Raw genomic sequence first — 27,520 nt, forward strand, 5'->3', positions numbered from 1 at the left:
CAAATACAGTTCGGTGTGTCTTTTGAAGTGCAACACGGCAATACAGATTTCCTTTGTTGATCTGAAAATAGTCTTACTCTGAATTCATCGAGTTTATGTGACAGCTCTGACCTGTTTGGCCAAGCGTCTTTTGAGGCAAAAATACTTTTTTTTGGTCTAAAGTGTTTTTCTCCTAAAATATTAAGGTGTTTGACCAAGCTTTTGAAAGTAAAAAAAAGTACTTTTGAGGAGAAACAGAAGCAGTTTTAAAGAAGCAGAAAAAAATAGTTTTACTCCAAAATCACTTTTTAGGAAAAAACACGTTTTTAAAACACTAATTGCTGCTCAGAAGTGTTCTTCAAATTAATTAGTCAAACATAAATTACTTCTCACCAAAAGTATTTTGCACTTCTCAAAATAAATTTATTTTTGCTACTTGGCCAAACCGGCTATTAGTCAAAGCTCAAGATATATGCGTTACAACTTAGAACTTTCACGTTATTGGTGGGTTCAATTCCCCCACCTTGTAATCCTTTTCCCCATTTCTCTTGGTAGAAAAAAAAGTTAATATTCTACTTATAAATTATTAGATATAACATTTAAACTCATGAATTTAACTAGCTTGAAACTGCCATATATTTTATTTATCAAACCAACTTTTCAATTATTACTTTAATATTTCCTTTCGCTACTACTAATGTGATGTATTATATTAAATTAATAGCTAAAGTCGTTTGCGCAATTAAATATCTCCAAATAGCATGGGCTAGCCAGTTTTCGTAGTAGTAGTTAAAAAATAATGTGCAAAGTCATTTAAAAATAGTCATTATTTTATGCAGAGATAAAACTTGGACAAAAATACCCTAGTTGGAATACGAAAAGTTCCAGCATAATATATTAGATTATGAAGCTCATGCGTTAAACGTCCAACATATTATATCGGAAATCCAACACATTATGAAATTTTAATCATGGTGGAATTTCATATGTAAAAAAGTCATGCTGGAATTTTTTCGAATTTTTAAGGGTGTCTTTATTCAGATTTTATTTTTACATGCAAAAGTGACTAAATCTCGATTACTTTTGAAACTGTAGCTAATTTTCAATTAGCAGTTGTAAATAATATTATTTTTTCCCATTTAAATGAGTTGTGAGAAGTACTTGATTTGGTTACGTCATGTTACCTCTACTTTCTCATAATGTGATAACCAATTAACAACCATTCTAATTTCTCACATATACTTAGTGAGTCAAGTCTTTTAGTAAGTAATTTTCTATGAGATCAGTTCGATTTGACAATTCTACATTATTTGTTACTCCAATTAACACTTGTTATTAATTTTTAATTTAATATCCAAAATTTCATCAAAATATTATCCAATTTGTTGATATTATTGTGGATCTTTAATAAATATTTATTTACAAAATAGTTTTCATTAAAATATTTTTCTTCCTACTAAACAAGAGAAAGTTAGAAAATGGGATTGACAAAATAGAAGCGCAGATGGTATGCGGGAAGCTGTAGTCTGGGAAGCGTGAGACTGCAAGCTCCACCCACGCCTCACGCGATCTCAGAGTTTTTCCCCTGCCTTCTCACGCCCTTTGCGGACTATTGAGATTTCTCAATTGATACGTTAATCATAAAGAGATTTAATAATAAGCACTCTCAAACCCATTAAATTCTCTCTGTTAGCAGCTCTGTACATTTCACCAGATCTGCAGTTCCCCACTGCTTCATCCATATTACTTCAAAGGTCAGCCTTTTTTTTCTGTGTCGATGCATTGGTAATTTAGCTTTGTGAATAAAATTGAGGTGGTTCAATTTAGTTAAGCGTACGATCTTGTTGATACTGTAATCTGCAAATGTTTAATTCAGCAACAGAAATATGAATTCAGCTATTAAAGCTCAACTTCTATTGAATTTCCAGTGTTCTTTGGAAAAAATTAGAAGGAGCCAATTTCCTGTGTTTGCACAAAAAAAAAGGTTACATTGGTGTGAACAATGTGAGGTGATGATTGGGAGATAGTCTGTGATGTTTGGAAGCTTATACTAGCTTCCATTTCATCGAATTAACTTGCCCTTTGGATCTTTCTGTGTCACTTCTATCTACTTTCCAGAATTTGACATTCAAATAGGAGCTTCTTTAATCAACGGAGACAAAAAAACACTAGGTTCTTTCCTTGGTGGGCAGACTTACTCGGTACCTGTGTTGGTGGGAGGTAGCAGGTACCCGGTGGAATTATCGAGGTGCCGCAAGCTGGCTAAAAGGAGCTTTTTTAATTTTGTTGATAGTAAGGAGCTTTCAAAGCTGATATTTGTGTTACTTTATCTTCGTTTTTTACTTTCAAGGCTGAATTACATGATGCGGTATTTGTGGATTATTTGTTTCGTGTTTTATGATTGTTACTCATTGCAGTTGATGGTGAAACAATTTAAGCCCTCCTTCTTTGAGGCAAAAGCCGAAACGATGGAGGGAGATATTAATAGTGGGGCTGCAGATAATCACTCAGAAGATGCTAGCAAAACAGAGAAACAGATCAATAACTTCAATATTGAGAGTAATCATGTAAAGGAGAACGGAATTCATGATGGTTATCAACAGACAGGTGATAGCCATGATGATCTTGTGCAAATGCTCGTTGAACTCAATTTCCAGAATGAATATCTGAAATCTCAGATTGTGGGGTGGCAAAACATCAACCTGTATTCTGGTGAATCTGGCCAACAAGTGAGAGCAGTTGGGCATGAAAATGGGGCAAGTGATAATTCAGTTGATCTTAATGAGAAGATAGAATCCTTGGAGAGGGAACTTTTGGAGGAAAAGCAAACACGAGGTGCGGCTGAGGAAGCACTAAAGCATGTTCAGACTCTATACTTGGAAGCAGACACAAAGGTCCAAGAGCTGTCTGCCAAAGTTGCTGAAGGTTGTGATTTACTTTGACTTCTATTTTCATCTTCAAGTTGCTTAAATTCAACATCAAATATAGAACTTGAGCTTTGATGATAAGTTCTAAAAGTGTAGTGATGTATTTTCACTGGTAGTTGCAGATTATTTTGGTTTTCTTTTCTTAGTTTCAATTGATAAAGCAGATAAGCTATTCTGAAGTTGATAAATGGTTTGTTTGAATAGTGCAACATAAGATGGATCAAGAAATAAAAGAACGTGACGAAAGGTACTCAGAGCTAGACTCAAAGTTCAACAGACTTCACAAACGAGCAAAGCAGCGCATTCAAGAGGTGCAGAAGGTAAATTCTGAGATCATCCTCTTTTATTTGATCAGTCGATGTCTTTCATTAATATCTCATCAGAACTTGGTCAACTTTACTAAAGCTTTTTACATGGACAACACTTTCGGAATTCTAGCAAATATCCATAGATAACAGTATTTTCTCACAAACCAAAAACACAAATGAAACCGAAGAGGACTTTTGCTTATGGATAGTTGGTTATCAACTCCTTCAAATTTTACTAACTCTTTTCCCTCCAAATCGTCCAAAGATGCGAAGGGGCATGCATTTCTACTACTCTTTTCTTCTTTATATGCATCTTCCTTGCCCTTCAGCTTATCGTTGCCTTCGCACTAGGAGTCACTCATGATATATTGAAGAGGGGGCACTGTGGACCATAACTCCGACGTGAAACTACCTGATCATCCCCCCCCCCCCCAAAAAAAAAAAAAAAAAAAAAAATCCGACGTGAAATTACATTGTAGAGGAAGATAGCCTACTCTTCCATATAGGTTGAGATGGCTGCTAGTTGTTGGATTGGTGTTGATAGTAAGTTACTTATGCTCAGTAGACTGTCCCTTAGTTCAAAAGAATTGTAGCTCAAAAGAATCGGACTAGTTCACTTGTGAATCTGCCCTTTGTGAATTACAGCATTGTGGAATAGTTTAAGAGCTGCTGATTAAAAACATAAATGTGTCCTTGATGAAAACAAGTCCAAAAGTAGAGCTCAATTCGCCTGAACTTTAAATCAACTAAGATAAGCATGAAAGCGCTGTTTGAATGAAGTGGAGGAATCACGAATGTGGTCATGATGTGGTCTTATTTTCTTCTCTTCCTAAAGATGCAACTGGCTTGGAATTAAAATAAAAAATGCCACGGACAAGTTAGTCAAGTTGTACGTTAGTTGTTTTCAATTTTTTTTTTCATTTTTAAAGAGAGAATCACAATAATTAACTGTTTTTTGTCGAAGTTCTGTTTATTTAGGAAAAAGATGATCTTGAGGCCCAGTTTCGTGATGTCAATGAGAAATCCGAGTGTGCGGCTTCTCAACTGTCTGCATTGCAGCAAGAACTGGAACGCAGTCGGCAACACGCTCAGGAGGCACTGAAAGCAATGGATATGGAGAGACAACAGTTACGAAGTACTAACAACAAGTATGTTCTCCTCATGGCTTAGCTGACACTGCTCATCTACAAGTGATTTTGATGGATTATCTGCTTATTTTAATAAAAATTAGCTTTAAAGGAAAAATGCAGGGTAAGGCTGTGTGCGATAGACCCTTGTGGTCCGGCCCTTCCGGGACCCCGCGCATAGCGGGAGCTTAGTGCACCGGGCTGTCCCCCCCTTTTTTTTAGCTTTAAAGGAAAAAGAAAAAGGAAAAGAACAAAGAGATACCATCAGAGCTACATGTCGAAAAACTTCTTGATTTTTTCTTTTGATGAAGTAAGAAGATTTCATTAAAATTGCATCAAGAAGATGCAGTAGGTAGAAAAGAGATGAAGTAGTTAGCTACTTAGCCCCGATAGATGAGTAGCTACGTTAAGATCAGGGAGCTAACAAAGTCCAAAAAAATTTCAGTACTATTTATAGGGGTCAGAAAGTTCCAGCTAAACAAGATAACCAAGCATCTGGCTTTCAAGGAGTATGTTGGAGCTGAGATACCTTAAAACACCTGAGTTTCCTCTCTATCCAGATACACCAAAAAATAGTTGCTGGGATCATTTTCCAGATCCCTTTGATGGCATTATCAGCTGTCCAATAACACCAGCTTACACAGGCTTCTTTAATTGTCTGTGGCATGACTCAACGAATAAAAGATGCTCCAAAGGTCGAACAACTTCTTGATTGAGCTACAACATCATCTTTTGAGCTCCTCCAGTGTCCATATACTTACTGAGAAAATAATTTTTCAAGTATTTCTGACTACGAAGTTACGCATGTGGACAGACTGGATGCACGCCTAACCAGAATGAAAACTGTCTCCGCGACATTCATGCTTTTGACTTCAATTGATGATCATTTATGGCTCTTTAGTTGGTTAAAATATATGAAGGCCTTGATTTTTGTCAATTTCTTTTTTATCAAGAACATATGTTTGCCTCAGCTCTTATTCAGCTTGCATTCTCTCAATCTGTCTTATCTTTTTCACGTAGAAATTGCTCGCTTTATTTATAGAATCAATGTTCTCTTTTTTTTTTACGCAAGCCAAGTCTTTATTAAATAGTTACATCAGGCTCTGGAATTGTCAATTTTGCTTAGATGCAAAGCTAGTTCATGTCAGCTGGTACCTGATGTTCTATCGATTTTGTTATATCAAATAATTTCAGTATTCCTGTTCTGAATGTGAAACTTTCTTTGAGATTTTCTAATCTTAAGATACTTTCTATGCTTACTTATTTTCACTTTATATAATTATTGATTTTTAGGCTCAGAGACAACATTGAAGAGCTGCGCCGTTCTTTGGCACCAAAAGAAATTGCTCTGGAGGCATCACAACAGGCGCTTTCAGAGAAAGAGCAGGTATGAAGCCCTAAGAAAGTTTTCACATCTTGTGTCAAGTTACATGCCTATAATCAGAAATGGTGTCAACTGCTTAATGGCTTCCTGGGTCAACCTTATGTCTTTACCCATCTTCTAAGCATTTCTTAGTTCCTTTTGGCACTTGTATGCAATTTTCTGTACGTAGGTGGTGAAGCTCTAAGTTGAAACAGGAATATACCCCTGCCACATGGGTGCTCACACCTGACACACACATACCCGTGAAAAAGTAAAAAAAGAAGAGACAGAAAGGAAGAAAATGAAGGCGGAACAAGGGAATAGGAAGAAATAGGACAACCAAATAGGACTGGGTTGAACCATCGCTAATCTACTTATCATGTTTGGTAAACTAAAAAAAAAAACTTAAGAATCTTTATTCCCTCTGCATCACAGGTAAAAAAGGGAGAGGGAATGGAAGGGAGATAGGCAGTGGGCCCTGGAATTAAGGAGAGGACGAAGACATTTAGGATACTGTACTGGCCTGAAGAAAGGAGGGAGACAGTTATCTCCCTATTCTTTTTCCAATGTCACTGTATGCTCACTATTTTTATTTGTCAGTTCTGCAGAATAAATCCAGCCCTTCAATCTACTTGTTAAAGCAGGAACAGTGGGCAGTTTTCTTGATAATTCGAATTAATAGTTCTGCTTACATTACACCAAAGGCAAGCTCTTCATTAGCTCAATTATCCCATTTGCTCGGCATAGATCATCACGTGAGTTGTCTTCACTTCCCTCAGCATAAGGTCGGGATTGAAAGATCCAATCCTAGTCTTGAAAATGGAGTGTTGGTCTTTGTATCTGACGACAGGAAGTTTCAACTTCCTTGAAGCGTAGTGCGAGAAAGTCCTTTGACTTTTATTGTGCGGGTAAATGGCTATATAGAAATATTATTAGTAATACTGAAAGAAATAGGACAAGGCCGGGCTCCAGTTTGAGGTGGGCTCTTGGGGGAAGGATAAGAAGAAAAGAGTCTGATTATTAGCATCAAGGTTGGTTTCAATGCTAAATGTTTGTACACCCAAAGCTGGTTGCTTGTTATAGACTTTTGTGCTATTGGAGGCTTATGAATTTTTATCCTTTGCTATGTCATTTCCATGTTCGAGAAAGCTATTCTGAAATCAGATAACCTGAGTGATGTGTGAGGCATTAGATGAAAGCTTTCAGACTAGTGAGTAGACAAGTTGATCTGGCAGAACTCATTAAAACAACAGCATAAGTTGATTTGGCAGTGTGGCATTTGTAACTGATCTGTCCTTACCTGGTTTCTTTTATAAGAAAATTGTTACTCCCTCCGTTCCAATTTATGTGAACCTGTTTGACTGGGTACAGAGTTTAAGAAAAAAATGAAGACTTTTGGAATTTGTAGTCCTAAACAAGTCCAAATGGGGCCCAGAGTATTTGTGTGGTTATAAAAGCTTCTCATTAAGGGTAGAGTTGTAACTTTAAGCTAAATTGTTACCAAATTTAGAAAGGGTTCATTCTTTTTGGAACGGACCAAAAAGGAAATAGGTTCACATAAACTGGAACAGAGGGAGTAATAAGTTTACTATTTGTCTTTATTTTCACTGGCAAAGGGCGTTTTTAAAGCTTTTTAAATTTGTAAATACTATTGTCAAAGGAGAAATAGCTCAAAGACAGCCAATTATCAGCTGCGGCTTTAAGTACATGGTGCCGGAGCAAGCTGGTGTTGAGAAGAAAGGCAAGACGAAAAATCTATAAGTATAATGTAAGAAAAAATTAACCGTAAACAATGAAGTAGTGGATTGGGAACTGCAAACAATTGAAATTTGTGAAGTAAAACTCATGTCAATCAAGTTAAGAACTGTTCTAAATCTCCAATTCAGATGCAAGATACAATTTTAAGTTTAATTCAGATATTTGCTAGTTTTCTATACTAAATTTTAATTTCATGTTCTTAATCACTCAATATCCATCCATAATATTATTAACTAATTAATACATCACTCTATCATCGTTATCTATCATATAGTGTTACTCACTTCAAGATAGATCCCGTGGGTTTAGAGGCGACGACCATGGTGCATTGAAGCTTGCATAGGCGGCCAAGCTCTTATCCACCTGCTTTCAATGCTTAAGCGTGCCTCAAGCTGGCCTTTAACTAACATGATTAGACTCTTGAGTTTTTCTTAGATTATTAGTTTCTGATTTTATTGTTGTCCCCTTGTGTCATTTCAGATAAATGTATTTAATCCTTTTGAGATTGAGACAATGTTAATTATTTGTTCTCGTTTTAACAAGATATCTAGTAAGAAAAATCCACTTCTTGAGTTATTTTTTGGGGTTTTCCACTACGATTACTAATTGCACTTCATGTGTGGTGAGGTTATGTGATTTCTTATCTTTTGTATTTAGTCATCTTTAATAGATTGCTAGCTGCCTAGCTGGGTTCAGATTCAAATCAGTGTAAATCTCTGCAGACTTCATGTTCAGATGGTTGTCCAGGGTTTATTCCAGAAGCAAAGACACATTCTGTCTTTTAAATGGCCTCGTGTTCTTTCCAGTTTAAATGGATAAGATTCAATATAAGTCTATCAAGGTCTGGAGAGATGCTATTGTAATTTCAAGGAGAAATTAGAAGTTAATTTGAGGACCAGGAATCTCATATTGGATAGAAAAGGCTAGAAATAAAACAGTTGTTCAATTCTGAAATTCATGGTATTTTTAATGTTCATGGCCTTATCATGGTATAGGTAGCCTATGTTTAAGTTCTCTCTCTGATACACCTCTTGAACTTGGAGGATCTTTGCTTTAATTAGCATTTATGTAACTGAATCTTGGTTTGCAGAAATTAGAAGAGATGGGAGTATTGCTGCAGGCAGCAGATGAGAAGAGGCAAGCTTCACTTGATGACCTCTCTTCAAAGCACCAGAAGGTACAAAGGCAGTATTACTGTTGATCATGCTTTAGCTTCTTTCTTTAGTTCTGAGTAGTTTATTTCCTATATAAAATTCTCTTTTATATCAGCAAAGAGAGAGTCTGGAAGCCCAAATTACTGAGGCATTGGCTGAAAGAAGCAAAGCAACTGAAACAATTTCATCCCTACGGGTAATAATTCTATTCATAGTTGTACACAAGAGGTGGAAGGAATACAAGAGATTTAAAACAACTTCATCTTGCTCATCAATATTTTGGTAATTTAATGAGGCATTAACGATCTGACAAATGACATTTAATGAGGTTTATATTTCTTACTCAGCCGATTATTGGTTCCATAGCATTCTCAGGATCCTGTCATTATGTATTAATTGTTCAAGTTTTGTATCTTCTGGATATACGGAGTTTTAGTGTGTGTTTTTCCTTGTAGGCTCTGATTGCGGAGAAGGAGTCTAAGATTGCAGAGATGGATGCAGCTTCCAGTGGCGAAGCAGCAAGACTTAGAGCTGCTGTTGAAACTCTAAAAGGAGACATTATTCATCTGAAAAGTGAACACGTATGAGCTGACACCTTTTGCCAATTTGACCTGACAAGTCATTCCTAATTGATGTTTTTCGATTCATGTCAGTCATTCGAACATTACATTATTCCAAGACAATGAAGTTGCTAAAGTTCCACTCCCTTTTGAGATTGCTAAACTTGAAAAGGAAGTTACTACTTCAATTGCAGTCACACACCTGATAATGAGCTTAATGGTTGGGAGTCCAAATTATACTTGTTACTCTCTGCCTACCAAAATTTCTTTCCCAACCCGTCCCTTTTTAGTTGAGTAGGAAAATATGGTGGATGAAACTGCTGATCTTCTAAAGAATAATTTTGCAGTTACTCCTCAGCAGTCATAATATCTAGCTTCGAGAGCCAGTACGGAAACATAGTTAAATATGTGCTGGAAATTACCCCTTTTTGTTTAACAATTTGATGCATGTCCCCATAAGGGTCGATTCTCGATCTCCCATGATGTAGTCTTTTATGATCAAATTTGGTCATATGTCCATTATTATTTGTGCTTTTGTCAAGTGATATATGTAATGGAGCAAATAACTAACTAATTTGGCATAACCATTTTCATTTTCTCTCGTCTCTGCTAAGATGTGTAAACTATTTTTTTTTTTATATCTTTTTACAACTGTAATGTTTTTTATTCATTCAGGAGAAAGAAAAAGATAGTTGGGAAACCACCTGCCATTCACTCAGAACAAAGCTGGAGATTGCTGAGAGTAACTGCATCCGTGCCGAGATTGAAGTAGCCAAATTTAGAAGTACATCCCTGTATTCTGGTTATTTACAGTCAAACCTCTCTATAACAGCCTCGTTTCTTCCAGATATTTTTGGATGTTATAACGAATTGCTGTTATAGAAAACATATATTATAACAGAACATGAAATTTGGTTTCAGAAAAACTTGGCTTTTATAGTGAAGTGTTGTTATATAAGGATGTTGTTACAGATAGGTCTGACTCTACCTTGTTTTAGGAGATGAATTTGGATCTTATACTTGTTTTCCTCATTGTAGGTCAGCTGGAGTCAGAATTATCAGCTCAGTCTCGGGTGTTAAACGCAAAAGAGGCTGAATTAATGGCGACCAAAGAAGAGGTAATTCTAATCTCTTATTCTAACTCGTATTTTTCGTCCTCTCGCAAATGTTTAGGCCCCATTTGTTTTTATCAGATTACGAGGACTGAATGTATATACACATCTGAATTTTAAGATGTTGCATCAAGATCTGAATGCTGAATAACTAGGATTGTTTTCTCCAGCAATTGCATGTTGATTATCTTTATTTAAAAACTCATATATATATAATTCAAATAAATTGCTAATAAATATTATATCTACAAAACATTAGAAAATATTTATTAACATGGTGTTATATAAATTGTTTATTGATGAATCACACTATAAAAACTAGCAGCAGTGACTGGCGGCGGTGGTGGTCGGCTATAATAGTTGTAAGGTGGTCGGTGGTGCTCGTGGTTGTATGGAGGAGATTGGAGATGGTGGTTGTGCAGCGGTGGCAGAGCTGATGTGAAGGTGATGGTTGTGCAATAGAAGTTAGTGGTAGAGGTGGTTGGTAGTGGTGAAGGTGGTTTGTGGTGGTGATTGTGCAGAGGAGACTGGTGGTAGAGGCAGTTGGTGGTGGTGACTAGTTTTGAAGGTGGTTTGGGGGTCAGCACTGGTGGTCGTGCGGTGGAGGTGGTTGGTTATTTGGTGGTAATGGTTGACAGTTGTGGAGGTAGCTGGTGCCTGGTGGTGGAGGTGGAGGTGGTTGGTGGTTGTGGTTGCGCGGTGGTGGTTGGGGGTGGTAAGATATTCACTGGAATTTTAAGTGAACGGTCTTAATGATTTTAAGATTTTGTACAAGATCCGAATTACTTAGACCTATTAATAGCTAATAAGTGGTTGTGAAAGAAGAAAAATGCACTCAATAGGCTGGCGTTCGATGATTTAGATTCAGAGCTTTGCCTGATAAAAAAAAATGAATCAGTTTCAGAATCAACAGCAAGCAAATAGGCCTTAGTCGGAGATATTCCAAGTTGATGGATGTTTGATGCTTATTACTCTTTTCTGTTTCTGCTGGTTATTAGACTGCTTTCTTTAACCAAAAATCTACCCAAAAATGCATATGCATTAAATAATTTCATCATTCTTTAATTCCCACATTATAATCCCAGTATTACTTGTCCATAACCAAACCCCTCAATAGAATTAGGCGAGTTTAGGATGTTGTGTAGCTCTTTTTTAGAATCAGTTTAGGATGTTGAATAACTCATCATTGACTTTAACTATTCCCTCCGTAGGAGTTTGGTCCTAGAGAGAGTTTCTTGCATGAAAAGTGGGCTAATATTTATTACTGCGATACCAAATGTTGACGCAAAGGCTCTTTGCCTTATGTATCATGATTTGCTCTTCTATGGCAACTTGCAGATCAATCGCATTCAAAGTGAATTTTCGTCTTACAAGGCTCGTGCTCACGCACTTCTTCAGCGAAAGGATGCAGAATTGGCTGCTGCTAGGGACAACGAACAACTTAAAGCACTTGAGGAAGCATTGAAGGTACATGCTTCCTGGTGTTACTATCTAACATGCGAAATGCTTTGGATTAACAGTTTAACATTAAGGTTGTTTAATTGTTGCTAAAACATTAAAATCTTTGCTCTTTTAGGAGGCTGAGAAAGAGGTAATGTCAGTCTCTTCTGAAAGGGATAAAGCCCTTGAAGATCTAAAGGACACTTTAGCTAATCATGAGAAGGAACTTTCAGACAGGTAATCCGAGTTTGATGACTTGTTTCAATGTCCAGATTGACCTGAAAACAAATTTTGCGCGGTTTTGTTTTTGATGTGCTTTTTCCAGACATTCACAGTATGCATCTCAATAAATCTGGTTGCAGTTTGTTATCTTCTTCTGTTTGTTGAATATTAAGCTCACACACGTTGACTCACTCTTAGCTCATTCACTCCTTCAGGCTCTATTGTTTTGAATCTAAATTGTTGAAGTACAGTGAGCTTTTACAGAGTTGATTTAGTTTTTATTGCTTTAGGAGAATGAATTAACACACTTATCCGTCAAATCCTTTCCAGAGATGAAGCTCTTCGTGCTACAGAGCAACAGATCAGAAGCATGGAAATGAAGCTCAATTCTGCTTTTTCTGCCCACCAAAAAGAGAAGGAAGCATGGGAAATAAACCTTCACAATGTGGAAGAAACATGGCGATGTAATCTTAATTTTATGTATTGCCAGTTATTTAGCTTCCAAACAGATATATCATTCAAGATACTATTTTGCAGTGAGATGTGATGCATTTAAAGCGGAGAGTGTGGTTACCTCCAGTGATGATGTTCAAAAAGAACTAGAGGACCTCAAACTAAGCTGTAAAAAACTGAAGGTAATGATTTAAAATCATATTATGATCATAACACTTTTTAGTTTTAGTGATACTGAGTTCTTTAACTTGTAGGAAGAGCTTGATTCTTTCCGTGACCTTGCTGATAAGATGATTGAGGAGAAGGACAATGAGATCTCTAGACTTCTAGATGATAACGAGAACCTTCGCCACAAACTTCAGTCCAAATCCTTTGTAAGTGTGAATTAGTCTCCAATTATCTATTCATACTGAGTCGTTCATGTATCTGCTTTAGCAATGCACCTATTTAACATTTGTATTCAAGCATTCTGTTAAAATCATTATCTTTCTTCTGCAAATCCCAGGCCGATCATTATGGCAATTCCAATGCAGGTATAAGATCTTCAGCACCTTTTAGTTCATTCTACAGTTTAAAAGAGAATTCTTAAGTAGTTGCTTCAGTGACTAATACTGCTCTTGGAAATGATTGTACAGTGTATGACAAGCAGGATGCTCCAAATTCGACTACCTCAGCTGCTGAACAACAGATTCTAGTATTTACAATTTTCTAATTACATTATTGTGCAATATTTTCATCAAGTTACTGCGAAGGGGAAAAATGAAATAAAAAAGAGTGAGATATAGATGGTATGGGTGGCAACAGTTTTTAAGTCCGTCCAAACATGGTCTGACATGCTTTATGCAATTCTTTGAAGACGATAGTTGGATGTCAGGGGACAGGCATTGCCGTTCGATTATGTACGAATGTTTAGGAGTAGGACTGACTTCTATTTCTCGAATCATTTGAGTACATGCAAAAGGTCTACTGACATACGTGAGGAGCAGGGGCAGATTTACCCTTGTTGAAGCGGTGTCATCCGACACCGCTTCGCTGATTTTTTTTATTAAATATATATAAGTAATATGCAAAAGAAAAAAGGCGTACAAGTAAAATAAAATGACAAAACTTAGTCAAAGCAACATAGTTAGTTCACTGGTAAATCCTCTGAAATTTAAGGCAGTGGTCAGCGGTTCAAGGCTTTCGCAGCTTCATTTTTGAGCAATATGGTTTCCGTTTTTCCAAAAGCAGCACACTTTTACTAATTAGAGAATTAGATGCCATGGTCGACCTTCGCTTTCGGGCTTTCAGTTTTAGAATTACATTGTGATGTCCGAGATCATGATAAAAGTTTTTCAGGCCTTAGGGAACTTGGTAATCTTTCCATAAAACTAGTGGAGACAAAGAAACATGTGACTTATCTTCTTTGTTTTTCAACTTAAGAAATTTGCTTTGCTTTTGCCAATTACTACTGCTACAGTTGAGAGAGCTTTTTCGGCAATGAAGTTGATTAAAGACCGATTTGTAGAGTCGAATGGATGATGAGTTTTTCAGTAGCTGTTTGGTGCCTTACATAGAAAATGATGTATTTAGTCTTATTCCTAATGAGGTTGTTATGAATACCTTCCAAAATATGAGAACTCATCTAGGAGAGTTATAGTAAGGTACTTTTTTAAAAAAAATATGATGTCGTTACTATATTTGTTTCTTTGTCTACTTCTTTAAATGTCGACACCACTTATGAAAAATCCTGCGCACGCCCTGGTGAGGAGAAAGAATTTCAGTCTTCTTTCCACCTAATAAAGAAGTAATTATCTGGGGGTTGGAAGTTATCGAATCAACATTATAAAATCTTGTAGGTATTTGAGGTACTCCTTGCAAACCCTCCACATGTAAGAAATTTCGTTCGATAGTTACAACATGCAAGTTGAGTCATCAATATGGTAATGTTCTGTGAAAGTCTTGTAAATTTATGTTTTTGTGTATTAATAGACTGCCAAATAATTTCTTAGCCTTGAGGGTGCTATAATGAAGTGGGTATGGTGTGAGGTTTCGATCCCTCAACTCTTAACCAGAGGTCTAGGTTCAAGCCCTAGGAATGGAGAATCTTTCAGTAGGGAGCATATTACCCCCCCCCTAGTGGGCCTACCTAGCACGAATGGGGATCAGTTAGGTTAGTGAGCTTCGGGTACCGAGTGGTTAAACTAGACAAAAAAGAAGAAGATGGATTCATAATAGAGGTAAAAGGTTCAGCCTCTGTTTGTGTGACATATTTACAGTGCAAGTTGGTAACGCCATTGGAAGACAGTATAACCACATTCCAATCTGTAATTTGAGTGGATGGAACTTTTTTTGTTCATCAAAAGCTCTGTATCCGGGTTTTGGTTATTGAACATTAGTTTTTAGCACTCAAAGACTCCATTTCTGTCTCACTAGTCAATACCATTGCTTATTTAAATGTCTTTGGTTTTCAGGTTTTGGCAAGGCAGCAAGCGCAAAGAGAAGAAGAGCTTTCTCAGTCACAACGTCACATTCTCGCACTTCAAGTAAGTTATTCTCTCCAAGAACATCAAATATTCTTAAGAGATAGTTCCCTCTTTAGACTCTGATGTATTGATTCAGGAGGAGATAGAAGAGCTCGAGCGTGAAAATCGTCTCCACAACCAGCAGGTATGTCTAATATAGAAGTCTTGTATCTGTCAATATACATCATGTTCTCTTCTAACTGGTGTACTCCGTCTCAATAACTAATTATCTTCTTTCTTGTGGATTGGCTGGGGGAGTGGTTGCTTGAGTTGTTTGGCCATTGGTTTAATGTTTGAGTGGGCTTAGGCAGCTGAATCTTTTTTTGTCGGCTTAGACAACCTCTTTGATTTTGATTCGAATATAAGTTTGCTTTTATGAGTGCAGGTAGCTAAGTTGAAAGAAGAGCTAAGAAACATGGATAGATCACAGAAGAGGGAAGGGGTAGATATGACGTATCTTAAGAATGTCATTTTAAAACTTCTCGAGACAGGTAACTTTTCAGTGTTACACTGAAAAGGTTTAAAATCTGTTCCCTGCAAAAGCAGGAGTCATTTTCAGTTGAACTAAATGTTTCCATACGTAATTATTTACTTGTTTGTGATAAATATTTCACAGGTGAAGTAGAGGCTCTGTTACCTGTGGTTGCAATGCTTCTCCAGTTCAGTCCTGAGGAGGTGATATTCTTGTTACCCAATTGTAGTTGTAAACTACTGCTTTCATTTTTAAAATATTGCTGATGGTTATGTCAATATATCTCGATAATATTCATGAATATCTGTTAACATAGGAACATGGAGACTTATTGTGATTGGTACCTTTTACCTCATCTGACGTCGGCAAGTGTCTGCATTTTAACTGCAGATATAGAAAACTTATTCAGATAATCATCTTATGTGTTTATGAAATGCAAAAAGCAGTTCTATAAAATGAGTAGAAATTGCAAAATGTGCTATCACTTGCGTATATTTTAATTTGGAAGGCATATGCAGCAGAAACTTTTTGCAGTTTTCAGTCTCATGCTGGTATTTACTCTGTTAAATACTCCTACGTCGATACTGAGTAAAACCATAGGAGTGTAATAACCTGAAAACCTCATGAGTTTACTCGTGCAGATGCGGAAGTGCCAACAAGCATATCGCTCCTCTATAGAAGCTCAAGCCAGCCCTGCAAAAGATACTTCAGGATCTGGGACTTCACTGTTTTCTAGATTCTCATTCTCTTAATAGCCATTAGATGGTTGCAGAGGTGCTATATGTTGTATAATCCAGCTTCAAGTAGATTGGATAGCCTGGAGCCGACGTGGAAGCAGAGTTGCAGTAGAGGAAATTTTTGTGTTCTTATGTAATTAACAAAGAAATGCCGTGTGAAAAGAGATTATGTTTACTGTATAGAACGGATGCAAAAGAAAAGCAGAAAAAACGCAATACGAGATACAGGCAAGAATAGGGCATCCTTTGTCGTTCTTCACTTGAGTTGTATACCAGTGGTATTTCGTTCTTCCATTTTTCCTTTTTGGGTGTAGAGAGAGGGAAGATTACATTTGTTAAAATCATGAAATAATAGTGGAAGAGTTATTTTGAAAAGTGAAATCAAAGATTTACTTTCTGATTGCCGGAGGTTATTTGATTACCGCTATGGAGCCAATTGCTTATCACATTTAAGCGCTGTGTAAGGGGTAGTCATAGTTGTAATTAGGAGAAGCTTTAATGCTGCGCCTACGTGCATAAAAACAGTTGCTGGTGGGGTGATTTTCTCGGTGTTGGTGCGATGACTGTTATGATTCTCTGGCTGATTGTCAAAATAAATGTGTATGCTAGACTATGCATCTTGTAAATCTATTTAAATTATACGATTGCTTGTACAACTCGTCTGCTAAAATCAGAGGAAAAAAGAAAAACAATGATCAGCCAATATTTATCAGTTAAACATCAATCGAACTTGAAAATTTTCATTGAATATCTATAGTTGGAAGTTTCAAATGAGAATTGCAATACTAGATGTGATGTCTATGCCTAGACCAAAAGATTAGTCAAATTCGCATGTTATACAATGTCTTTAGCCAAGCAGTAAACATGCAACTTGCTCCAGCGTAATGCAGCTTCCATTGCCGTAATTGGCAAATGAGGAGTCTTACCCTTTGGCAGTTTCCATTAGTTAGGTCATTATAAATGCTTTATTTCGGGGCGAGCAAATTGATCTAGAGTTGTGGTCTAGTATTTAAACTATCTATAATAAGGAGGAAGATGCAAAGCAAGAGGGATTCTTGACAAGTAGTGGCGGATGCAGTATAGAACCATCGGGTTCAACTGAACCCAATACTTTTAACGGGGAGCATAAATTTATGTATAAAAAATCAGTAAAATTGTAATAAATAGTAGATATGAACCCATAACTTTAAATGCTGAACCCATAGATCTAAAATCTTAGATCCGCCTCTATAATGACAACCACGTATTTGACTTGTAGACTATATCTTAAAGAATGAAGCATTAACAATAGCACGTTTTCACTTGTAAAGCTTCCATCAGTGTCTTGAGTCATAGTTGGGGTTGGTGATATAGAAAATGACTGGATCTTGAATGGTGAATCTAACTCATCTTCTTTTGCCCTATTTTTCCACCCGAAAGAAGGAAAATATGGAAGATTCACTAGTTCTATTTTGATATCCCAAGCACCAGACTGGAGAGATTAAAATGGGTGATTAACAGAAATGACCCTAGGGTTAATCTTTAAATATTGTCTATGTTTTCTAATGTATTTAGAAGATGACCCTTGGCCTTACACATCCTTATTGCTTGTCAGGGATTTCACTATCGGATTTGAAGATTTTATGCTATATTTACTGTACCAGTATTGTTAATTATTTATTAACTCTATCAGGTTAATATGACTTTGTGATTGTTCAATTATTCACCTAACTCAATCATATTGTCATGACTTTATGTTATGCATTCAACCTATTTGTTAGGAGTATTTTTTTTTTACAAATTCTACCCAGCTGGCATGATTTTGTGCTTGTCCAATTGTTCACGAAACTCTATCAGATTGGCATAAGTTTTTGTCATCTGCAAATGATATGTCTGTTAAATTATTCATCAAAGTCTATCCCATCACTTTTAGCCCGCGTCAGAAACTATTTACATTTGATAGCCGAAAAAGTATATAAAATTTGTATAATTTTTGTATATAACATACATAATGTACATATATATATATATATATATATATACAAAGAAATATACAAAAAAGTATATATTTTTTCTGCTATTATTTTAAGAGCGGTTATATAATGTCATTTCCCTTGTTGTAACTTTTTTGTGTTGTTCAACAAAGTGCTCTTCGAAATTGCAATTCTAATTTAGATCAAATCACCCCCGAATCTTCTCCAAATAAGCTCAAATTTAAAATAAAACCTCTAGATACCAACACAAATGATCCACAATCACCATTTTCGTAAATTAACATTAAATCAAGGCCCACTTTGTATTTTTCAACACTTTTTAAGGACGAATAATAGAGTTTTTAGAATTTTCAAATAAATCACTAAATCAATATTTGAACTAAAAATTTAAGCATAAAATATTAATATTCAAATAATTTTAATAATAATCAATCATTAATTTCAGTTTCCACTCTCAAGTAAGGATTCCAAGTTTCCAATATTGAGGAACTATGATATTTTTGACGAAGAAGAAGCCTATTTTGCAACAAAGTAAAAACTGCTATAGTAGTTAATGATCAGTTCCCAAGGAGGACCACCAATGTAATTTTTCAGATTAAAATGGGTGAATTACAACCAGACCCAATAGTTAAAGGGAGATATGCACGGAGATGAACAAAGTAGCTGATCTGCTGGCAAAAGAGGGTGTCAAGAAGGTTTTTTTTGATAAACTTTTTGCAACAACAGTTCCTCCGATGTTTGCTACTCTCGCTTTTTGGGCAGACATCACAAGAACTGTTTTCTCAATAGAGGTTTTGAATTGTAATAGTACTAGTTATGCTCATAGCGCAAGGGAACTAGTATACCCGGTAAACAATGCTACTGTTTTATACCCTAGCGGGTAGCGTTTATAATTAATGTTTGAAAGGCACCCTTTAAAAAAAAGGGGGAGGGGGAGGGGGGGGGGGATGTGCCTCTAGACCGGACAATTTTATGAGCAGGGAAGGCCAAATCATTTAAAGAGTCGTAAATTCACACAATATTAACAAGAATAATTCAAAATATAGTACTTAACTAGAATAATTAGAAAGGTATTTCATCGTGATTTAGTATTTTTATTCAAATAAGTTTTACTAATTTGAATTAGTATATTTAACTTCCAAATACACACCTTACTGGAAGTAGGGGTGTACATGGACCGGATTGGTTCAGTTTTTATCAAAACCAAACCAAACCAACTATATCGATTTGGATTGATTCGGTTTTGTCAGATTTTTCGGGTTTTCGGATTACATGAATATTATTTCAATCTTACTTTGTTAAAATTATAGATAAAACTTTGATAAGTGAATATATGTTTAGTAAATATGGAAAAAAATTGACAAACATATGATCTATTAAAATATTCTAATGGAATTTTTTTTTTAGTAACACATGATAGTTATTTTCTTAGTCGTCTAACAATAATTTTTCGTTAATTTACGCTTTCAAGGTTAATACATGAGAGGATCCCAAATATTTCTACATTTTCTAAAGAAAATTCACTATAAAGTCTTAAAAATATAAATAAAATTTATATATTTATATGTCGGTTTGGTTCGGATTTTTTTACTCAATACCAAACCTAGTCGGGTTTTTTAATCAGTTTGGTTTGGTTTTCGGTTTGGTGCGGTTTTCTGGTTCAATTTGAACACCCCTAACTAGAAGTTACAATTTTTTATAACCGTGGTAGCCGGGCCAGCTTGTGCGCACCTCAACTAATTCCACGGAATACCTGTCATGGTTTGAACCTAAGACTCAAAATTCTCATTTATTTCATTAACCACTAGAACACATCCTTAGTCATGGTTCAATTTGAAAAGTTAAGTTTCTTTTAAATTTGCTCGGGAGTACCTTTTTGAAAGAAACCATTTTAGAGTGTCGAGAAAACTAGGTAACTTGGGTGACTTCCTAGAAATTCATTTTTGATACAACCTAAAGAGAACTACACCCCAAAAGCTAGCTATTGAGGTGGAAGAGATCATAACTATATAAACCCCACATCAGCACTTTGTAGTACCGATGTGGGGCTCAAGTTCCATTCCTTGCAATAGACCATAACAAACTACCGTGCTCCGCATCCGTCGTCCTCGACGACTATGCGCTAGACATTTCTAGCCCCGAGCGAACACTGCAATACCGACGTCAACATTCAAGGCACGGTGGGTAAAGAGAGTGGTGGATGACTCTGATACCATTGATTATATCAATAATGAACAATGTTCGAATCAGCTTGCGTAGACCTAATCATACCCACCAAAGGAGTTCCTATACATTTCTCCCTTGCTATCCTTTGGGCCTGGCCACTCAACCCACATCATTTTTGTTTGTGATTTCAAATTCTTTTGACTTGGCTTATACAAAAATTTCACGTACAAAATGCTTGATCCAATTTTTGTCCTGAATTCACGGTTCTTGGCTAATCATCCTTTCATCAATATTCTCATCTATAAACTCCTTCCTACCAACCCCTTTGCTATTGGTGTTATTAGCAATTTCACTTAACCAAGTTTGCGAAAATCTTTATTTTAGATCATAACTTATTAGTCCCTCTATTTCATATTAGATGAAGTATTTTCTTTTTTGGTCTGTTCCAAAAAAAATGATACATTTCTAAATTTGGAAATAATTCAACTTTAAACTCTTTTATTTTACCCATTTACCCTTAATGAGAAGCTTTTATAGTCACACAAATATCATGACACCACAAACTTTTTACCCCTTAAGCTTTAAGACCACAAGTTTCAAAAAAAATTCTTTTTTCTTAAATTCTATGTCGGATCAAACTACCTCGTCTAGTATGAAACGGATGGAGTAACTAATACCTATATAGAGGTTGGTAGCAGGTCCCAAAGCAGCAATCAATGGGACAACTACACTACCGACAAGTTAGAAGTCAACAACAGTTGAAAACTGGAATCTAAGGTGTGCGGATCTCTCATGATTCAGTAACACTAACAAATAACATGGCACGTCCGATATTAAACAGAATAAATTCGTCATACTGTTCTGCCCCTACAAGTCTACAAAACAACCCCTGCAAATCTTGAAAAGATCTCACCTTCACTTGTTCAATCATAGTGCAATCTTTCCTCATAAAGTGAAAGATCCAACAGCTCAACCATGAAAGAAAAAGCAAAAGAAAATCTTTTTTTCCATTAAGCTTTTAGTACTAATAATAGTTTCAATATTTCTAAAAAACTAGGACCAACACATGCTTAAGTATCATTCATTTTGACTCATAAACCCAAATAAACCAACAGAACATAGAGACACCAAAAGAAAATAATGAAAACATAAAAGACAAAATATAACACAACAAGATACTAATCAAGCATGCTTAGCTTGGAAATCCTTCATGAAAGCAACCAACTTTTCAACACCAGCCAAAGGCATAGCATTGTATATTGATGCCCTCATTCCTCCAACAGACCTATGCCCTTTCAGCTGCACCATCTTCTCAGCAGCTGCTGCCTTCACAAACTCAGCCTCCAATTCTGGTTTAGCCAATGTAAATGGCACATTCATCAATGACCTCACTGATTTCTCAACCGGGCACCTAAAAAACCCATTGCTTGAATCAATAGCATTGTATAAAATCTCAGCCTTTTTCTTGTTCTTCTTCTCAACTTCCACCAATCCACCTTGAGCTAACAGATCTTCAAATACAAGCCCACACATGTAAATCCCATAACAAGGGGGTGTATTATACAATGAATTGTTCTCAGCATGGATCTTGTAATCCAACATCACAGGGGTACTTTCCTGTGCATTTCCAATCAAATCTTTCCTTATTATAACAATTGTAACTCCAGATGGACCAACATTTTTCTGGGCACCAGCGTAAATAACACCAAATTTGCTAACATCAACTGGCTTTGAGCAGAAATTGGATGACATGTCAGCAACAAGAATGGTATTTTCATTAATGGGTTTAGGATAATCCTTGAATTCAACTCCGTGAATAGTTTCATTGGCGCATATATGCAAATACTTGGCACCTGGGGTTTGTAGTAGAGAATCGAAAGCCGGGATCTTGGTGTATTTTTCAGATTTACCACTCCAAATGACGTTAGGCTTGCAGTATTTAACTGCCTCCTTGTATGCCTTGTCACCCCACGAACCGGTGACGACGTAATCGACGGCGTCGTCCGGTGAGCAGAGGTTGAGGGGAAGGGCGGCGAATTGGGTGGTGGCGCCGCCTTGGAGGAAGAGAACGGCGTAGTTTTCGGGGATATTAAGGAGGGTTTTGAGATCTGATTCGGCTTTTTGGATAATGGAGAGGAATTCTTTACCACGGTGGCTCATTTCCATGACAGACATGCCACAGCCGCGCCAGTTGACGAGGTCGGCTTGGGCTTTTTGGAGGACGTTTTCTGGTAAAGTGGCGGGGCCCGCAGCGAAGTTGAAGACCCGATCTGAGGAGGTGGAGGATGAGGCTGTTTGGAGGGGGGTAGTTGTGGTGGCGGCGGCTGAGCAGGTGATGGAAATAGATTTATAGGTAGAGGTGAGGGTGGTGGTAGGGTGGACATGGGTGGTGGGGAAGGTGGCGAGATGGGTGGTGGATTTGAGGGTTGGGTGGTTCTGGTGGGTGGTGGGGTTGTTGAGGAGGAAAGATCGGGAGGTGGCAGCTGACATAGCCATGGGTATTAGATTGTTGTTTGCTTTTTTCTTTTCCCTTGGGCTCTGGTGTTTGAGAGGGTTGGGCGATGCAGAGGAAAAAGGAGAAAGTTGGTGTTATTTATATTAGGGAACGTGAGAAAAAATTTCTTCACATAAAGTAGATTCGGGATAAGTTCTAATTTTTTTATTTTGAAAAAAAATTCTTTTTTTTTTTTGGCCAACTATTGTAAAAAATTTCATTACATTGGGGTCAGAAAAACGGAAGAGGGAAATGGAAAAGTGAAAATCTAACCACGCATATTTTGTGGAATACTCTCCGCTCATTTGAAATTTTAAATGAGTATATTTTATGTACTTATCTAGTTTATATAACCCTACTTTTTTGTAATATTCTCATTAATCTAATATAAATCTAGTCGCATCTATTACTTTATTTGAAGGTTTCAAGTTTAGCTCATGCATGTGTAATTCGTCCAACCCATCTAAAGTTGAATTTATTAAGAGCCCGTTTGGATATAAAAAAAATTCACTTTTTTTTTTTAATTTTTTTTACTTTTTTTAGAATGGTCATAAAATTTTCAATTTTCACTTGAAGATGAATTTTATAATTTTTCAAAAATTTTAAAAACTTCAAAAAATTATTTTCCAAAATTTTCATTCAGATCACTTATAAAACTTCAAAAACAACCCAAAATTATATATATACATATTTTTGAAGTTTGATTAGAGAGAGAAAACAAAGTGCTAAATGCCACTTTGAAAATGCTCCTGACAGTAATATAACATTAATTATAGTTACATTACACAAGAAGCAACACGAAAATGTATTACAAGCCCAAAACACAGACCAAGTATCTATGTGATTTACCACACATCTATTTAATTAGAAATCACCTTTTTCTCCGAAGCTAGGTGCCACACGACAGATGCCTAAGAGAAAAATTTGTAATCCTTGGCTTGTATGATGATGGTTCTTAAGCCACCAATTGGTGCTAAAACAGTCAACATTACTCCCACTATTATGCAAATCCAGTTAGTAGTCCAAGAGAGACCCTATCTCTTTGTTTTGTAGATTGAAAGCCACATGATGCAAGGGAGAAAATAGGTTGTTGGGGCAAAAGCAAATCCTCCCCCAAAGAAAGGGAAGATGATTCCAACAAACTTTGTGAAAGCAACATAAAGGTTTCTGGTCATGAATCGCAAGTACCAAGTTGGCTTGAACTTAAGTTTCTTTACAAGGTAAGTCTCAAGCATGTCAAACACCGGAATTGCATACAACTGATAGCTCCCAATAATGTGGATAACAACAAAGGCATTAGCCAAGACAATGAGTCAAGTAGGTTTCTCCAAAGAGATAAGAATGTTGTCTGATACTGAATTCCCAAAGATCCAATAGCCAATAATAGCAACAGGGAAGTAACAAAGAGCCACAATAATGTAAGCAACAAGAACTCCTTTCCACATTGGTCCTTTAGAAGGTTTCTCAGCTGTTGAAGGGATTGTAGCTTGAATTTCTAACACAACATTATGACCTGCATATGCAAATGCCACTTCTCCCAATCCACTGAAAAAGTTGAAAATACCTTCCCCTGTGTTTTCAGCCCTGTATTCATATTCCACATCTGGTTGCACACCCTTATCAATTGAAGCCCCCCAAGCAATTGTACAGTAACTTAAGGACATGATAGCTGCTACCAAAGACACACCAGATATGGCATTGAAGTTAGGAAGATGAGAAAGCACAAAATGGACAGAAGCAAATATCATGATGTAATAAGTCAGTTTGATATCTTTGCAATTATCTTTGCAGACTAAATCATGGATTTTCTGGAATGATTTTCCTCCAGTCACCATATAAACAATGTCAAGGCCAACTTCAACAACCAATTGCTGAGGCACCACGATCCATAAGCCGAGCTTGTTACCAAAAACATGTTGCCCCAATTCATGATATCTATCGAAACGTTTCCCTGGAACCATTTCGTGTATCTCAACCATTTGCCATAGTGTGTATAATGTTATAACCCATGATACCACCATCACTGTTACACCAGGTCCCCATCCGAGCTCTGACATGGCATAAGGAAGACCGAGGATACCAGCTCCAACCATAGCAGTAACATTGTGGAATGCAGAATACCACAATTTTGCATTCCTAGAAGAAGTAATGGGAAGCCATTCGTCTATCGCCTTTTGTTCTTCAGTTCTTCCGTCAGCCGCATTGTTGTCTGGAGAGGCTACCATATTGTTGTGTTACAACTTACAAGGGCTTGAAAAATGAATAAGATTTACAGTTATTTGATGGAAGGTATGAAGAATGAAGCCAGATGTGAACCAGTTGTGATTATGAATTCCCAAATTGTAACCATGACACAGGTTTTCAAACACGACTTTAATTATATTCATGTACAAACACAACTTTAATTTTCAAACACCATTTTACTTGAAAAAAGATTCACTTTTTTTTGGAATTTTACAATTCTTATGTCCAAACGCCCACTAAGTTGAGTACAACTTAGTTTTTTTTCATCTGGGCGCAACCAAGTAAAATCATTTAAAAGTTTGATAAATTTGGATGTAGCTTCAATTACAACAACAACAACAACAATCTAGTGTAATCTCAGAAGTGGGGTTTGGGAAGGGTAGTGTGTACGCAGACCTTACCCCTACCCTATGGTATAGAGAGGTTGTTTCTGATAGACCCTCAGCACAAAAAGATGAAAAAAGAAAATAGAACAGTGACATTAATAGAAGCCATAAAGATATGATCATAAAAATAAATGAAAAAAAGTGATAAAAAGGGCAAGATACAAGGAAACTGGAGTGGAAAAATAATAAGAACACAACATGTAATACTAGCATACGAAAACAAAACACTAACAAACTAGCCTAATACCCCGTACGGAGTAGGTAAATACTAAGCTACCTTCTAACCTACAACTCTAATATTCATTCCACACCTTTCTATCAAAGGTCATGTCCTCAGTAAGCTGGAGACGCTCCATGTCCTGCCTGATCACCTCTCTCCAATACTTCTTAGGCCGTCCTCTATCTCTCCTCAAACCCGCCAAGGTCAACCGCTTGCACCTCCTCATCGGGGCATCTAGGCGTGTTCTCTGCACGTGCCCGAACCATCTGAGCCTCGTTTCTCGCATTTTGTCTTCTAGAGGAGCCACGCCCACCTTCGCCCGTATATCTTTATTCCTAATCTTATCCAACCTAGTGTGCCCACAACCCGTCTCAACATCCTCATTTCTGCTACTTTCATCTTCTGAACATGAAATTTTTTAACCGGCCAACACTCTACCCCATATAACATGGCCAGTCTAACCATCGCTCTATAGAACTTACCTTTAAGTTCCGGTGGCACCTTCTTGTTACACAGGACGCTAGATACCAACCTTCATTTCATCACTCTGCCCCTATATGGTGTGTGACATTCTCGTCGATCTCCCCATTTCCTTAGATAACCGACCCAAGATATTTGAAACTTCCTCTCTCGGAGATGACTCGTGAATCCAGCCTAACATCCATGTCCGCTTCCCATTCGCATTGCTGAACTTGCACTCCAAATATTCTGTCTTTGTCCTACTCAACTTGAAACCTTTAGACTTCAAGGGTCTGTCTCCAAATCTCTAATTTCTCGTCAGCACCTCATCGGGTCTCATCAATCAAAACTATATCATCAGCAAATAACATACACCACGGCACATTCTCTTGAATATGGTGGTTCAGTGTGTCCATTGCCAGTGCAAATAAGAATGGTTTGAGCGCGGATCCTTGGTGTAGCCCCATAACCACCGAAAAATGCTCTAAGTCTCCTCCCATTATCCTAACTTAAGTCTTAGATCCATCATACATGTCCTTAATCACCCTAATGTATGCTACCGGAACGCCTTTTTACCTCCAAGCACCTTTAAAAAAAAGCTCCTTAAGGACCTTGTCATATCAATAGATACCACGTGTAAATTTTTTTTCCTATTCCTGTATTGTTCCACCAACATCCTAATAAGATGGAAAAGTTGGATCAATTTGGATGTAGCTTCAATTGATTTTAAAAAAAAAAACTTTGTCGAAGAATGAAAAAGAATTCGATGAATTCAGTTTGGTTTGCTAATTAAACAGATATATTTAAAAAAAAAACAAATGAAAAAATAGTTTTTGAGTTCAACATGTTGAGTTACAACTAATTTTTTAGCCTAAGCTAACTCAATTCGTTTTGATTTGAGGAACCTTTAGTCGAATTAAATAATGATTCATTATTTAGTCACTCCATTTTAATTGAATTTGTATACTGTCTGTGATTTAGACACAGGATGTATTTGGTCACAGGGCCCCAAAGGTTGGTGAAGGATTTAAAAAAAAGTGTAAGGACTCAAGTTCGATGTCGTATTAGTGAGGTTGGTGACTAATAACTTGTTTGGCCAAGCGGTAAAAATTAACTTATTTTGAGAAGTGTTTTTTCTCAAAAGTATTTTTGATGAGAATCAGTTTGTGTTTAATTAATTAATTTAAAAAATACTTCTGAGCAGCAATTAGTGTTTGGCTAAGCTTTTAAAAACTACTTGTAAGTGTATTTTTCTCAAAAGTGATTTTTGAGAAAAACTATTTTTTTCTGCTTTTCAAAAATTGTTTTTGCATCTCCTCAAAAATACTTTTTTTTTCTTCCAAAAGCTTGGCCAAAGACTTCAACTTTGAAGAAGAAAAACTTTTTTTAAAATAAAAGAAAAGAAGATGATTCTAGGTTTGGGGAAGCTTGACCAAAGAGGGTATAATACGTCAAAGAGTAG

At 36.6% G+C, this 27,520-nt stretch overlaps 2 protein-coding genes and 1 pseudogene across 2 annotated transcripts; 1 reads left to right on the top strand and 2 right to left on the bottom strand.

The window, feature by feature from the left end:
* The first annotated feature begins 1,422 nt into the window (after positions 1-1,422).
* LOC107777147 (protein GRIP) lies at positions 1,423-16,497 on the top strand. Its single transcript, XM_016597133.2, has 22 exons — positions 1,423-1,733; positions 2,397-2,904; positions 3,111-3,226; positions 4,193-4,362; positions 5,635-5,728; positions 8,553-8,639; positions 8,732-8,812; positions 9,072-9,197; positions 9,852-9,960; positions 10,215-10,294; positions 11,627-11,755; positions 11,865-11,965; positions 12,281-12,414; positions 12,488-12,585; positions 12,658-12,777; positions 12,909-12,936; positions 13,039-13,097; positions 14,857-14,928; positions 15,005-15,052; positions 15,293-15,398; positions 15,524-15,582; positions 16,021-16,497. The coding sequence occupies exons 2-22, from the start codon at positions 2,400-2,402 to the stop codon at positions 16,129-16,131; spliced, it is 2,433 nt and encodes an 810-aa protein (XP_016452619.1). The 5' UTR covers positions 1,423-1,733; positions 2,397-2,399; the 3' UTR covers positions 16,132-16,497.
* Positions 16,498-21,271: 4,774 nt separating this feature from the next.
* On the bottom strand, positions 21,272-22,838 carry LOC107777146 (phosphoserine aminotransferase 2, chloroplastic-like). The gene has a single exon (XM_016597132.2). It carries the CDS (start codon positions 22,749-22,751, stop codon positions 21,438-21,440), a length of 1,314 nt encoding a protein of 437 aa, XP_016452618.2. The 5' UTR covers positions 22,752-22,838; the 3' UTR covers positions 21,272-21,437.
* Positions 22,839-23,615: 777 nt separating this feature from the next.
* Positions 23,616-24,993, bottom strand: LOC107777150 (lysine histidine transporter 1-like; annotated as a pseudogene).
* Between the last annotated feature and the right edge of the window lie 2,527 nt (positions 24,994-27,520).

The sequence above is a fragment of the Nicotiana tabacum genome, chromosome 3, assembly GCF_000715075.1.
Source record: "Nicotiana tabacum cultivar K326 chromosome 3, ASM71507v2, whole genome shotgun sequence".
Lineage (NCBI taxonomy): Eukaryota > Viridiplantae > Streptophyta > Magnoliopsida > Solanales > Solanaceae > Nicotiana > Nicotiana tabacum.